The sequence below is a fragment of the Eulemur rufifrons genome, chromosome 25 (assembly GCF_041146395.1).
Source record: "Eulemur rufifrons isolate Redbay chromosome 25, OSU_ERuf_1, whole genome shotgun sequence".
NCBI lineage: Eukaryota > Metazoa > Chordata > Mammalia > Primates > Lemuridae > Eulemur > Eulemur rufifrons.
Window position 1 is genome coordinate 4,953,622 of NC_091007.1, and position 12,935 is coordinate 4,966,556.

A 12,935-nucleotide genomic window follows, 5' to 3' on the forward strand; every position below is an offset into this window, starting at 1 on the left:
AAATTATCAGATTCTGCCTCTTTTTTAAAACTTTGATTATTAGACGAGGTTGAAGTTCAGAACGTCCCCATTGTTCCTTAATCAGAAGCTAACCCCGTAAGCCCAGGAGAGGGAGAGGACAGTGTATTGAGACTCTGTTAGAAGCATTCAGGGCCGGGCGCGGTGGCTCATGCCTGTAATCCTAGCACTCTGGGAGGCCGAGGCGGGTGGATCGCTCAAGGTCAGGAGTTCGAGACCAGCCTGAGCAATGAGCGAGACCCCGTCTCTACTAAAAATAGAGAAAAATTATATGGACAACTAAAAATATATATATAGAAAAATTAGCCGGGCATAGTAGCACATGCCTGTAGTCCCAGCTACTCGGGAGACTGAGGCAGGAGGATCGCTTGAGCCCAGGAGTTTGAGGTTGCTGTGAGCTAGGCTGACGCCACGGCACTCACTCTAGCCTGGGCAACAGAGTGAGACTCTGTCTCAAAAAAAAAAAAAAAAAAAAAAAGAAGCATTCAGAAGGCTTGTCTTGTTTTTATATCTATGCCAAGCCTAGTGAAGCATGGTTGGTGTTTTTCTTCTTCTAAAAATGATTACTGGAAGCTGGGGCTTGACTTTCCTGTTTAAAATTATTCCTTGATATGGAGCCATTCCTATAGCTTTCTGGGGCCAGTGAAGCTGAAATCACTAGTTAAGTTGATGTCTTCAGTAAAAAAATTTGGCAGCACGGCCAAATGAACTCTAGTCAAAGAAGCCAAGATGGTTGACATGAAAAGTGCACATAAAAATGGCCAGTCTCCATCTATGATTGTTCGGGAAACTTCATAATTTTCAGTTCCCTTGATCATTCAAATGATAAGGTTTCTGGTGCTTAAATGCATGGAGTTTCTTAAATGCCAAGAAGCTATGTTCATACTCTACTCTGTCCAAAGAGTAAAGGTTTTGTACCTATTTAATCTTGTTAGACTCCGAATCGTTAGACTCCAAATAATCAAGTGTAAGAGGGCAAGGTTCCACATTTCTTTTCCAAATGGGGAGGAAGCATCTTAGATGTCTTTGGGAATGCCGTATGCATGGAATTGTGCTTTATTTTCTCCCCTGCTCTTTTGAATGAGTTTTTATTTGGAGAAATCCGAATGCCGATGCGTGACTGTAAACCTTTCAAGGCTTTCGGTGCCAGCTCCCTGCTCTGCAGCCGTGTCATCTTGTCGTGCTCTTTGTCTTACTTTGCATCATCCCTCTAAATAGAAACAATGTGGGTGCCTAAGTGCTGGGCATTTTTCTCGTGCTGCTTGATGTGCTTGTTGTATGAGCACCTCTCAGAGCTCTTGCAGCCCTGTCTGACTCTGTTTTAGTACAGCTCGGGTGCAATATATACTATACGGTCTTGCCGAGGGCAGCGCTGTATGTTTCCTCAACCCAGCTTACCAAAGGCTGCCCAGATCAGAGGTAGTATCTATCTTCTTTTAATCTCTAAAGCGTTGGTCTGTGCCCTTTTCCCAAGCCTAGTTGTGCTGAGAAACTATTATACGTATACGCTGATTAACAAATTGTTAACCGATACTTTCATCATGAAGTTGAAGTAGGTGTGAGCCATCATTCGGGACGCATGCAGACTGAATGGTCTAAGGTTTCAACACCCGTTTCTTTGGAGGAGGAGGTTGGTTCGAAAGAGGGTATATGCTGTCCTGCCCTGGAGGGGCCCGGACGCCCTGTGCTCTTGGAAATGAGGACTGAAGTGGTTGCCAGTTGGTGGTGTGTGCCACGGCCATATTTAATGCATGGGCAGAGTCTATTTGGGCGTGTACCAACCTGTATTGTAATTTATTTTCTAAACTGGTAAAAACATAGTCTTTCATTTTGGCAAACAAGTATTGAGTGTCATCGGTACAGAACTTTGCATTATGTACTGTGGTGGAGATAAAAAATAAAACACCGTCCCAGGAAGTTTATAATCCAGCTGTCTAACCTTTGAGTTTAGAAAGTGTTTCAAAAATCTGATGTTCTAGAGAAGCTACCCTTTAAGAAAATGATAATTGCTATAAGCTCATGCTGTTGTTACTGTGATTAAATACTTTATGTAGCTGCTACCCACAAATCCCATTAACACCTCCCCTACCCCACTGCTGCCTCCCACCCTCATTCCTGAATAGCTGTATTCCACAGGGTTGACGCACAGAGTTACGAATTGACTCCAACGTGGGTAAAGCTAATAAATACGATTTAGGGTGAAAAGGCACCGGGTAAATGCTTGAGATGTTATTGCTGTTCTCATACGCTTTATTATTTTTAAATTGTGCACCCTTTTAAGTAGATGGTTTGTTCGCCACAGTCTCCATTATATCTAAGCAAAGCATTCACAGAAATTTCTAAAACCTTTTCATTTCTCTCTGTAGGTTGTTGTTTCGTAACATTTTATACAAGAAAAGCTGCACTTGAGGCCCAGAATGCACTGCACAATATTAAAACTTTACCTGGGGTGAGTCGGTTTACTTTTGTACCAGAATCACTTTATTGCTTGAAAATGGTCCTTTTAACTGAAGGTTCTAGTTATGGGCTCTTAGTGCCAAAAATGACTTTGGTCTTTTGAGGAGTGTGTGTTGACCCTCTGTTCCCTGCAGCAGCCAAGCCAGCTGGCCGTCCCAGAGAGGAGCCCTGGCATTCACGCTGACGGGAAGAGCTCTCAAATAGCATGTCCCCTGGTCAGAAAATCAGAGTGACCCCACTGGGCAGCAGCGGCTGCCAAAAGAGTATTGGGTGGGCTAAGATTCTAAAAAGGGGGAAGGAAAAAAACCCAACACACAAGAGAAGCAAATGGAAAAGGAAAAGCTTTTTACTCCCCAGGAGACCCTTTTCAAATTTCGTCTTTAGATTTTCTTTTGAAAGGACAAAATGTACCCTGTATAGCCATAATATTAAGCCTCCAAATGGTTTCTAAACAGTCAGTGGTGGTTAACAAAGTCAATGTTTTAATGCCCAATTTGTGGCTTCATGTTGATACAGAACAGAAAATACAATGCTTACAGTTTTGTTTTTTTTTTCCATTTCCTTCCTGGTAATGTTTGATGGTTAGGACAATTCGCTAGAAATGAACTGACGTTCCATGTAACAGCTTCATCAGAATACATTGTGTCTGAAGGGTTTTGTGGCACTTTCATATATTTCATGCTAGGATCCATTTCCCTATGTTGTTTGAGTATTTTCCCTACTGACCCAAATATCAGCGATGAGTTCATTCAATATCGTAATGAACACACATCGGTTATAATGAAGAACCTGTGGTAACCACTGCAGTGATAATGATTTTGTTGAAACCTGGTTTGATAAGGATAAAAGAAAGATAATGTAATGTCGCTGATGTTTTCAGGGTGTAATTCTAACATGGTGCCCCGACACCTGTGTGTGTACACACTAACACATTCACATAGAAGCATTGCGGCCCCCGGTAGCCACGGAAGAGATAGCATTTATGTGATTCACCTTAGATCCACTGAAGAAAATTTTGTAAATTTGTAGTGGCAAGATGCTCAACAAAAGGCTTTCAAAATGTTAGCTTCTTAATTGCCCAAAAGTAATAGGTTATGAACCTTGGTCTTGAATCATACCACTTTGGTTTTCCCTTTTTCATGCAAGGAAATCAAAGGATATAAGGTTCAAAAAAGCAAGTGTATGGTATCAGAATGCTCCTTCCCAATTTAACTGCTTCTCCCTGAAACTACTAAGGTGGTTCTTAATAAGCCTGCCTTTGATAAGGCTCAGTGACTTTAAAAGAAAATGAAACTAGTATTATTTCAGCTTCATTCTCCATGTAAGTGGAATTTTTCCAGTGAAAATTCTAGGAGATGGCAGTGTTAGGTCCCATTATGGAATGAAAGAACCAAGGCAAGTACTCACTGGTTCAGCTAACAATAGAAGAAAATACTTATTTCCCAGCCTCCCAAACACACCCAAAGACCACTTTGTATTCCCTCTTAAAAAGAAACGCTTTACTGTAATTAGCACACAAAATCCCTTCTACGTGTGTTTTAAAAAATTACTTGAGATGATGAATTGTTATTTAGCATTTGAGATATAGTAGAGTTTGATGGCAGTGACATCATAATTTAAGTGAATGTAAAACCTGGTTGGTTTGGATTTATCCCCTCTGCTAGCACAGCTCTAGTGTGATCTTGGCATGGGAAGGTGCCCTTAAGAAACCCAGAGTCAATACGACGAAAGGGACGCGTTGAAATGCGTAGAAGTGGCTCATGAGTGTGCTTGGGTTGGGGGTATCTGACTCTGACTCTTTTCTTGGCTAACAAATTGCATGTTTTGTAGTTTTTCTTTTAAAAAGTTGCACGTTTTCTTTCTCGGCTTCCAAAAAATTCTGCGTGTAGAATCCAGGGGTGCTGATTTTAGAGACCCATTGTTAAGGACAGTCATCTGGAAGTTGGAAAAGGTGGTGGGTGGATTATTTTTGGTTTTCTTTTTATCTAGTTCACGTTCGTATGCCCAGTTACTTGAGACAAGTTAAACAAAAATCTGAGAAGTCAGATCTCACTTGTAAGGGTAGTAGCCTTTACGCTGTACACACTTGCCACCTTTGCCGTTTCAAATATGGTAAATGAGGACAGAGTTCCATATCTTGCATCTGTGTGCAGCTTTATCTGGTAAATATCACCCTTAACAGCTACAGGAAAAATATGAAAGTGGTTGCCTTGCAGCTGTGTGCCTTTTGTGGACAGGAAGAAATGGGACCAGACATAAAAAGATTAATGCATATTCTTGGGAAAAAAATATTACAGGGTACCTTGCTGTTTGATTACAAGCCTTGGAATTAGTCAACATTTCCATAATTCTAAACCAATATACACCTGTTTTCCCACTGTGATGTGAAGGCACAACTTAATTTAACAGAAACCCTGCTGTGCTAAATCTCTCATTAAATACCAAGTGAGTTCGGTAATTTAAAGTTGTACACTACCATTTTAACTGGTTGCCTTCATATTATGAAATTAATAAGAAATTAATGATGCACTTTGCCATATGCCTTCAATTTCTTTATGAATAAAAATAAAAGGGATAAAGAAAAATGCATCACCAGCTGACACTTTAAAGCTTTTCTGGTTGTAATCATTTTCCTGTGGATAAAATCCATTAAAAAGTCACTTGCTGCCTTTTTTCTAAAGTGTCCAAAACTTCCAATTTAAAGCAAGATCAAATAATGCTGGTTTTTTTTTTTTTTTCTGTGCAGTTTTCTTCTGCAGTTGATGTTTTGTTTCATAGGGAATTTTTATCCTGCAGCCCAACTCGAGTAGCGTGTAGGGGTTTGCTTTCCCCTCTCTGCACCAGCTTCCTCTCTTGAGGGAAACAAAGAACTTGGTTTGTTAAGAGGCAGAAACTAGCTGATAGTCAATGTGTCTTCTCTTAGATGCTGATTTAAGGCACCCTCCTTGTCATGCACCTGTGGTGTCTTAGAGACGCTTTACATGGTGGGTAGGGCGCTGGGATGGAGGTGAAGGGTCAGGGCCTTCCTGAGCCCTGATCAGATGTGTCCTCAGAGTAAGTGAGGACACATTTCTCAAGCCTGCCTCTTCCTGTGTGACCAAGAAAGACATTGTGTCTTAAATCCTCTGAGATGAGCAACATCAGTCCTAGAAATAAAACAGTGGAAATAAAGGGAGCAGATTTGACATCGCAACACCCAAAGCAAGGAAGGGAGGGGCTGGGTGTCCTTCCCTCGGTTGGATGACGCTCTGCTCTAGAAATGGTTGCTTAACGCTTAAGCAACAGATCATATGTGAGGGATAGCCCCTGACTAATGACTGACATTTCCTGAGATCTGTGAATCGCAAATGATAATTTGTTGAGTGCCTACTGTGTGCCTGGCACTAAGCTAGGTCTTGGCAGGAAATAGCAGAGATCAAGCCCGACGAGCCTCTAAGCTGATCCTAGTGGGAAGGATGGACAGTAGACAGGTAATTAATACTTTTTTTTTTTTTTTTTTTGTGCTTTAGTGCTTTTCTGCTTCTGAGGGAATACCAGTTACACACACACACACACACACACACACGCACACACACCTTGAGATCCCTAATGAGTAGTGCCTTCATAGCCTGAAGGTTATACCCTGGCTGTGTCTGCATAGCCACGGCTACTGGGTGAGTCACTGGGTTTGGTGCAGCATGATTACACCAACTCTTCTGCTGCTGGGCCACTTGTGTTCTTGGACAAATTTTGGTTGCCTCCACTTTGATGATGTGTGAGCTTGGGCTTAGAGATAGCCTCCTTTGTTCAGGGTTTCAGGGAGGCCCAACCCAACTGGTAGTAAGTTTCGGTAGAAATGTCCTTGTCTGCCATTGTGTTTCCCGGAGAGGAGTCCTTGTAAAGGCAACTTGCAAGATTCGTTTTGTTTTCTTTGACCTAATTTAGCTCAATTAAAAAATAAAGTAAAATAAAGACCTTTATTGAGGCACAGAAAAACGACCGAGATCTTTTCAGTAGTCAAATGTCAGGGCCAAATATCCTTGTGCCAGTGTCAGCACGGTGCCATATGTCATTCTTTTTTCAAGGTCTTAACACATATTGTCTCTAGCAATGAGGCTTTTTGATTGAAAATCTACAGCAGTCTCATTAGAGCGTTCACTGTATAAATTAATTTAATTAAGGATGTAATAACAGAGGAATACAGTTTTGAAAAAGCTCTTAAATTTTAGCAGCAAGGAGGAGGAATCTATGGAATCTAAATGTCTCGTAAAATATTAATTGCAAATTTCTTCCAGACATTCTCTCTGAATATGCCTTTACCCTTTTCTTTCTAGAATCGCAACCAGTTTTATTAAATGCAGTTTATATTAAGGAGTTACTGCCCTCAGAGCACATTTGTTTAGAGCGCTCATTTTAGCAGTGGCATAGTGAAAGGTGTTTTATAATCACACACGCAATGTGAGCAAGGCCTGCACATAGCGTTCAGATATAAAAACAAATGAGCCTGATCCGGTAGGAAGAGGCTGTAAGTAAATGGCCTCGTGGGACAGGCGTGTTCACCCACACGGAGTGAGTGGGCCCCTTCCTGGCTTGCCCTGGCAGAAGCAATTTACCTGTGTGGGTGGCACTTTGCTCCCAGGCAGGCTTTGACTCGGCTCTCCCTAGGAGTGTTCTTGAGCAGCGGGACGCTGGGATGTGTCCTTCTCTGCAGAGCCACTTGACTCTGGCCGAGGCCAAAGTCAGTTTGCCTATTTTATTGTATTTTGGGGTACTCATTTTCTTTGAGCCCCCTCTCCTACTTACTCTGTACTTAAGGCCTTTGTTCTCAGGGCCATGATTATTATTATTTTAATCATTGTCATTGTCATTATTTTTTTGTCACAAAATCTCTCAGACCTCCCATCTACTCATCTCACGGAAATGTCTCCCCCAAACCATCCCATTTGAATGGAAGCCGAACTGGACTAAGTTCGGTGAAGTTTTTTTCCTCAGATGCCTTTTATTTAAAATTATTACAGAAAAACAGCCCAAGACGTCTATATGAACAGGTGTGAGTGCTCACAGTCTTGTATCACGTGGCACACACACAGCATGCATTCATTCATCCAACAAGTACTGAGTTTTGACTGTTTGCTGGGCATTGTTCTAGGTACTAGGGAACACGGTAGCAGCAGCCGTGCCCTTTGTGAGTGAGTCACGAACAAACAAGGCCTGCCACCAGGCCTATACACCGTCACTGTTGAGTAAACAGCTATCAGGTATTTAGTGGCCAGATAGGTTAGTTTTATGACATATTTCCAAGGGAGTCAGGTTTTTTTTTTTAAAGATAATTCTGCCCACAAGTACTCCACATGTTCCAAAATATAGGATGAATGTATAATGTATTTGTTACATGTATGTGTGTTCAGTGATACAATGTGTTTCATAGACACAGATCTATTCATGTATATGTCTATATATATTCTCGCTCATGCACGTGTCAGTCCAAAGAAATGCATGAATATATAACAAAGTCCCATTCTCTATTTGGCCTGACAACATACTCTTAATTACTTTGTAGTCCACTTTCTTATTTTAGGCTTCATCAACTGTCTCAGTTCCTGAGTATAATTATAATCCTTTGTTTGTGCTCTGAATCCGGCTCGTGGCTGATTCATGGTGCGTGAGAGGGTGCTTGAGAACTGTGTTCATGACGATCCCTGCCTTCGCCTGCATGTCCCGTAGGAGCGGGCTGAGCGGGAGACCGCCTGGGAAGCTTCTTCAGCCCTGACCAAACATGCCTGATGGGCATTGTCCCAGCCAGATCGGTTCTGCGGGTGTGGACTGCTCTTGGGTAGCAACGCAACATGGAAAGCGTGTTCGCTGTGGAATGTGTAGATCGGGACATGCATTTGGTGTGCGTTCTTCAGATGTTTATATTTGCAGAATTTGGCCTGGGCTGAGATATTTGGCCTCAGGGGACCGCCTAAGAGAAACCCTTCCCCTGCTGTCTGTGTTGTGTTCATATGACGATTAAATCCCATAGAAATGAAAGCTAAACCGAAAGTAAGGATTTTGTTTGTCTTCAAGATGACTTTTTTAAGGAGTGTGATGGAGAGTGCCACGGTGTGGTTCCAGAGGAGTGCCCTGGGGGCAGGGGTGTGTGTAGAAGCCCCTTCCCGCTAGGAGCCGGGGCAGGGTTAAGGTGCGGACCCTGCCTGGGGGGCTCAGCCAGGTGTGGCGGGATTGCTCCCAGCTCACAGCTTTAACCCAAAACGGAAAGTTGGAGGATAAAAGAAACTATTTGGCCCAGTGGGCCCCAGTGTGCAGGCCCAGGCCCAGGGATCTGGGAAAATATATTTTAATACATCATAAAAGGCCACTGGAAATTGTCTCTTCCACCACGAAATTGTGCATGCCACCTGAAGAGCGGGCAGTTTTGCTTTGGACTGGCAATCCATCAGTTTGATAACTTCGATCGGCAGTTATTGATGTATGGCTTTGATTAACTACAAGGAAAAACTAGTTACTTTTGAAACATGGCTCAGTACAAGGAAGTCTGGGAGAAAATTAATCAAGACTCTTTGGTGGGGGCAAAGTTGGAAATGCCAGCACAGGGTACAGCAGGAAGCAGCTGCACCACTTTTTGACCCTAGAACTCAACAGAAGGCGTTACTGCTTTGTTTTGCAAACAGCATAGTCCCAGGTGCATACCTAGTTAATAGGACTTTTGGGAGGGCTGATAAGGGAACGTGTGTAAAAGCCCCAGCCCTGGTGCCCGATCAGATCTGCAGAAGTGCCCCGTGTCGTTGTTTGAGGGCTACTGGTGTCTCATTGTCACCACGTGCGGGTGTGGTAGGATGCTACGTGGCAGAGGGAGGTAGTCGAGTCCGGAGAAAATCATTCCTCTGCGATAGTACAAGATTAAATTGGGAATATTAAGTTCACTTATATGGACGTCAGTTCCCAAAAGGTTGGTAAGATTTCTAAAGAAGATTTAGGGGGAGAACCCATGAATTTTGGTTAAAAGGTCCACATGGAATTGCAGAGCAAGGAGTTACTGTAGTTGAAAGGGGGAAAGGTTTGGAAAAAAAGCTAGATAATTGTCCAAATTCTGTTGCTAGAGTATGGCAACAGTTTGTTTCTGTGCAAATTCATCACCTGGACATACTATATCGTGGTGGACAGAGCTTGACTCTTTCCCGTGTGAGCTGGACACGTCTCAGGAGATGAGGCCCAGGTGATCCAAGCTGGCCAGTCCGTAGCCTCGAGCTTTAGGCCATGAGCAAAGCATATGACATCGGAGTGTGTGGAGAGGGTTCTCCTGGGAGCGCCAGGGTTCTTCCCCACCAAGACATAGAGAATCACTGAACTTTTGGGGGAGCCGAGGCCAGGATCAAAGGGAGACTTAACGCTGCTCAGCTCAGCCCGGTCTGGTCTGATGAGTGCAGGGGAGGGAGGGGCGCAAGAAGGCTCTGCTGTCCCTCTGCCAGTTTGAGCCATAGACTGTCGTTGGACACAGGTGCTCGGGAAGTCTCATGGCACAAGCCATTACAGTTGTTATGATAACAAAGCAATATTTCAGGACCATATCATCACAGCTCTGACAGCCCACAAGCCACCAAGATGAAAGAATAAACAGTAAACAGTACGTGTGGGAGATTGCAGAAAGGGACACTGTGACAAATGTTCTCTTTTATGCTCCTTATTGTCCCTGACTGTCATTATGTCCCATCAGCACTCAAAACACACATTTGCACTGCCGTCCCCTCCTCCAGCGCTTAGAAACCCTTGAAATTCCTTTCTTTATCTGCAGAACGAAGAGATTGGACTAAATTATTCTTTCCAATCTTGCAAAAATATTCTTTGCTGTCCAGGTATTGTCTGTAGTCATATCCTAGTTAATGAAAAAAAAAAAATCTACGTACGTGTGGCCTGATTTGCTTCAGTTATTGGTTAGTAATTTCAGAGCACTTTGTGTAGACAAGCTGGATCGTTCAAGTTTGACTGTCCACTCTGAGATTCTCTGGGCGTCTGCTTTGCTCTCCCCTCTGGTCGAGCACCAAAGGGAGCTTTGCATGGATGAAGTTTCCAGCAGGGAACAGAGGAAGGAAAGGGAAGGGAATGGACTCTTAACACGTCAGTTTCATTCCTCGTTTGCAGCCTGGGTTTGACAAGAAAGGGTGTTTAGCCTGATGAGGTTTCAGGATTATTGGTGGATTTCTTTTATCTGTTTAATTCCTGTCCCCAGGTAACATGGATAAGTGAGTTGTCTGTGTTTGTAAATGGCTTTACTGGGTTGTTTATTTGTTATCCCTTCGAAAAATATTTCAGGTGATGTATTGGTAGCATTCACCTTGTTACACCAAGGACGCAGAGGTTTGAGAGATTAAATTAACTTCTCTGACCTCCCTGAGCAGAGCAGTGACTGAACTAGACGTCTCGGTTACTGAGACTGACTCCCTGGGAGGTTGGCCTCGTCGGGTGGATGTAGGTGGAGCACTTCCCGGTTTCAGGGAGTAAGGAGCATGGCTCGGGAGGCCAGCACAGCTCAACTGTAAAAATTGTCATTGCAGAGGTATGGACTGTCCCTTTATTGACTGCCCGTGTGGAGCTCTGTAACTGTATCTTAATTTTCACAGCTCCGAGAGGCACATGTTGTATAGCCCCGTTTTACTGACAAGGGAGCTGAAACTCAAAGAGAATGAATAACTTGTCCAGTATTACACAGCTGGTAACTGTGAGTTTACAGGCAGTTGGGTTCAAACCAATGTGTCTGGATTCACAAGCCGAGGTGCTCTTGTCCCCTCTGCCTTGCCCTGGGCGCAGGCTTGCCAGTCCCGGCTCCAGCCGGCAGGTACAGGGTCTCAGAGGACTGTGTTTGCTGTCCTTGGAGCTGTCATGAAATAAATCGGAATCCCCAGCCCCTCGCGCAGCTCGCCAGTGGGTGCAGAAGAGCAGGGCCGTGCCAGTTCTGGCCACACGGGATGGCACCCAGGGGCAGCGCTGCAGACAGCACACACGCATGAGCACATGCACACACACACACATGCATGCACACATGCGTGCACCATGAGCCAGTGCTGCCGCAACAGGAGCACTGGGGACACATGGCTGCAACTCTGCCCGAGATGTGAAACTGTGCTCTGTTGTGCAGGCGTAAGTCATAAAGAACATTCAGTGAAGGAGACAAGGTGTTGGCTGGAAACTTGCGTGTGAGATTCCTAACACAGAGCTCTCTAAGAGGAAGCTGTAGATCAAAGACAGTCATTACTGTAAGAGGAACTGCTTTGTAAAAATGGTTATAAATGCACCATCCCTCTTTGGAGGAGTGTAGCTTTCCCAACATCATCTCATTGGCATTCATGTTATTAGGGTGCTTTCCTGTATCGGCAGCCACAGGCTTTTGGTCCCAGTCCAGCATCTGCATTCTAATGCCCTGTCTCCATCCAGCTGCCCCCATCGCTCTGCTTCCCTGCTCCAGGGAGGAAGGGCGGGGCGGGCATGAGCTCCCCCCAGGAGGGAAGCAGAAGTGCTGTTACCCACGACAGGGCGCAGAGCTGAAGTTGGGACACAACCAGAAGTCTCGAGGCACCTGTCGTCCCCACACCCTGCTGCCCTGAAAACACCTGGAGGCCTTTAGAAAGCAGCTGTTTCACTGATGAGGAAGCCAAAGTCTGAGCAGGAACCAGACTACCACAGACGAGGGTGCTGAGGAAGAGAACGAGGCAGCAGACACCGCAGCCAGTGTGACTGGGTGAACAGCGTCCCCTCACTAGCTGCAGAAGACAGCACGCTGCCGCTGTATTGGTCACAGGGTCAGCAGGGTGCTGTTCCCTGAGTGCTGTCCCTCTGCCTGTCTGGCCTCCTACTCTCCTCCGTCCCACCAGCCCGTCAAGAGGCCAGTTAGGAGTGAAGGCCGAAGCACCGGCCAGGACGTTAGGGCAGGCTCTGTGGCTCCTGCTCTCTGGTCATTGCATTGTGGTTTCTGCTCTTGTGTGAATTTAAATAACAGGTGTATTTCGGAAGCTCAGGTTATCTCTGCCTCTTAGTTGGGAGAGTTACAGCTGGTGCTGCTGGTGGTGGCTGCGGGCCTGGGGTTGGACCAGGAAGTTCTCAGCGATCTCTAGGCCCACGCTTTCTACAGCACTGTCACACATCAGGGACAGGAACAACCATGTGCAGGACAGGTTCCCTGGAAACTCATCTCCATTCTTGGAAATGTAACTGAGTGACTGTGGGTCACAGGGTATATTTTAATCTGTGGAATTCAGCACTTTATATACTTGCCAGCAGGTATACAGTATCCTGGTTTCCTCAGAGGATAGTATGTCTGAATATATACCAGGAAACTGCTAGATATTTTGAACCAATGTACAGTGAGAGTTTTATCCACAAGTCATAGGAAGTAGGAAATAGAAAATTAATTGCTGTCATCGCATATAATATGTGAGGTGTAAAGTCAGAACAGTAGTTACAGAACTTCAGAGTAGGTATTTTTC

The 12,935-nt window shown here is 44.5% G+C and overlaps 1 protein-coding gene across 2 annotated transcripts in view; it reads left to right on the top strand.

Annotated features, from left to right (window-relative positions):
- The window catches only part of CELF2 (CUGBP Elav-like family member 2), a 293,960-nt gene that overhangs the window by 181,189 nt on the left and 99,836 nt on the right, over positions 1–12,935 (top strand). For both annotated transcript variants that reach the window (XM_069458926.1, XM_069458927.1), the window contains exon 3: positions 2,385–2,467. In XM_069458926.1, the coding sequence (XP_069315027.1) occupies positions 2,385–2,467 (83 nt within the window). The remainder of the gene's footprint in view (positions 1–2,384; positions 2,468–12,935) is intronic.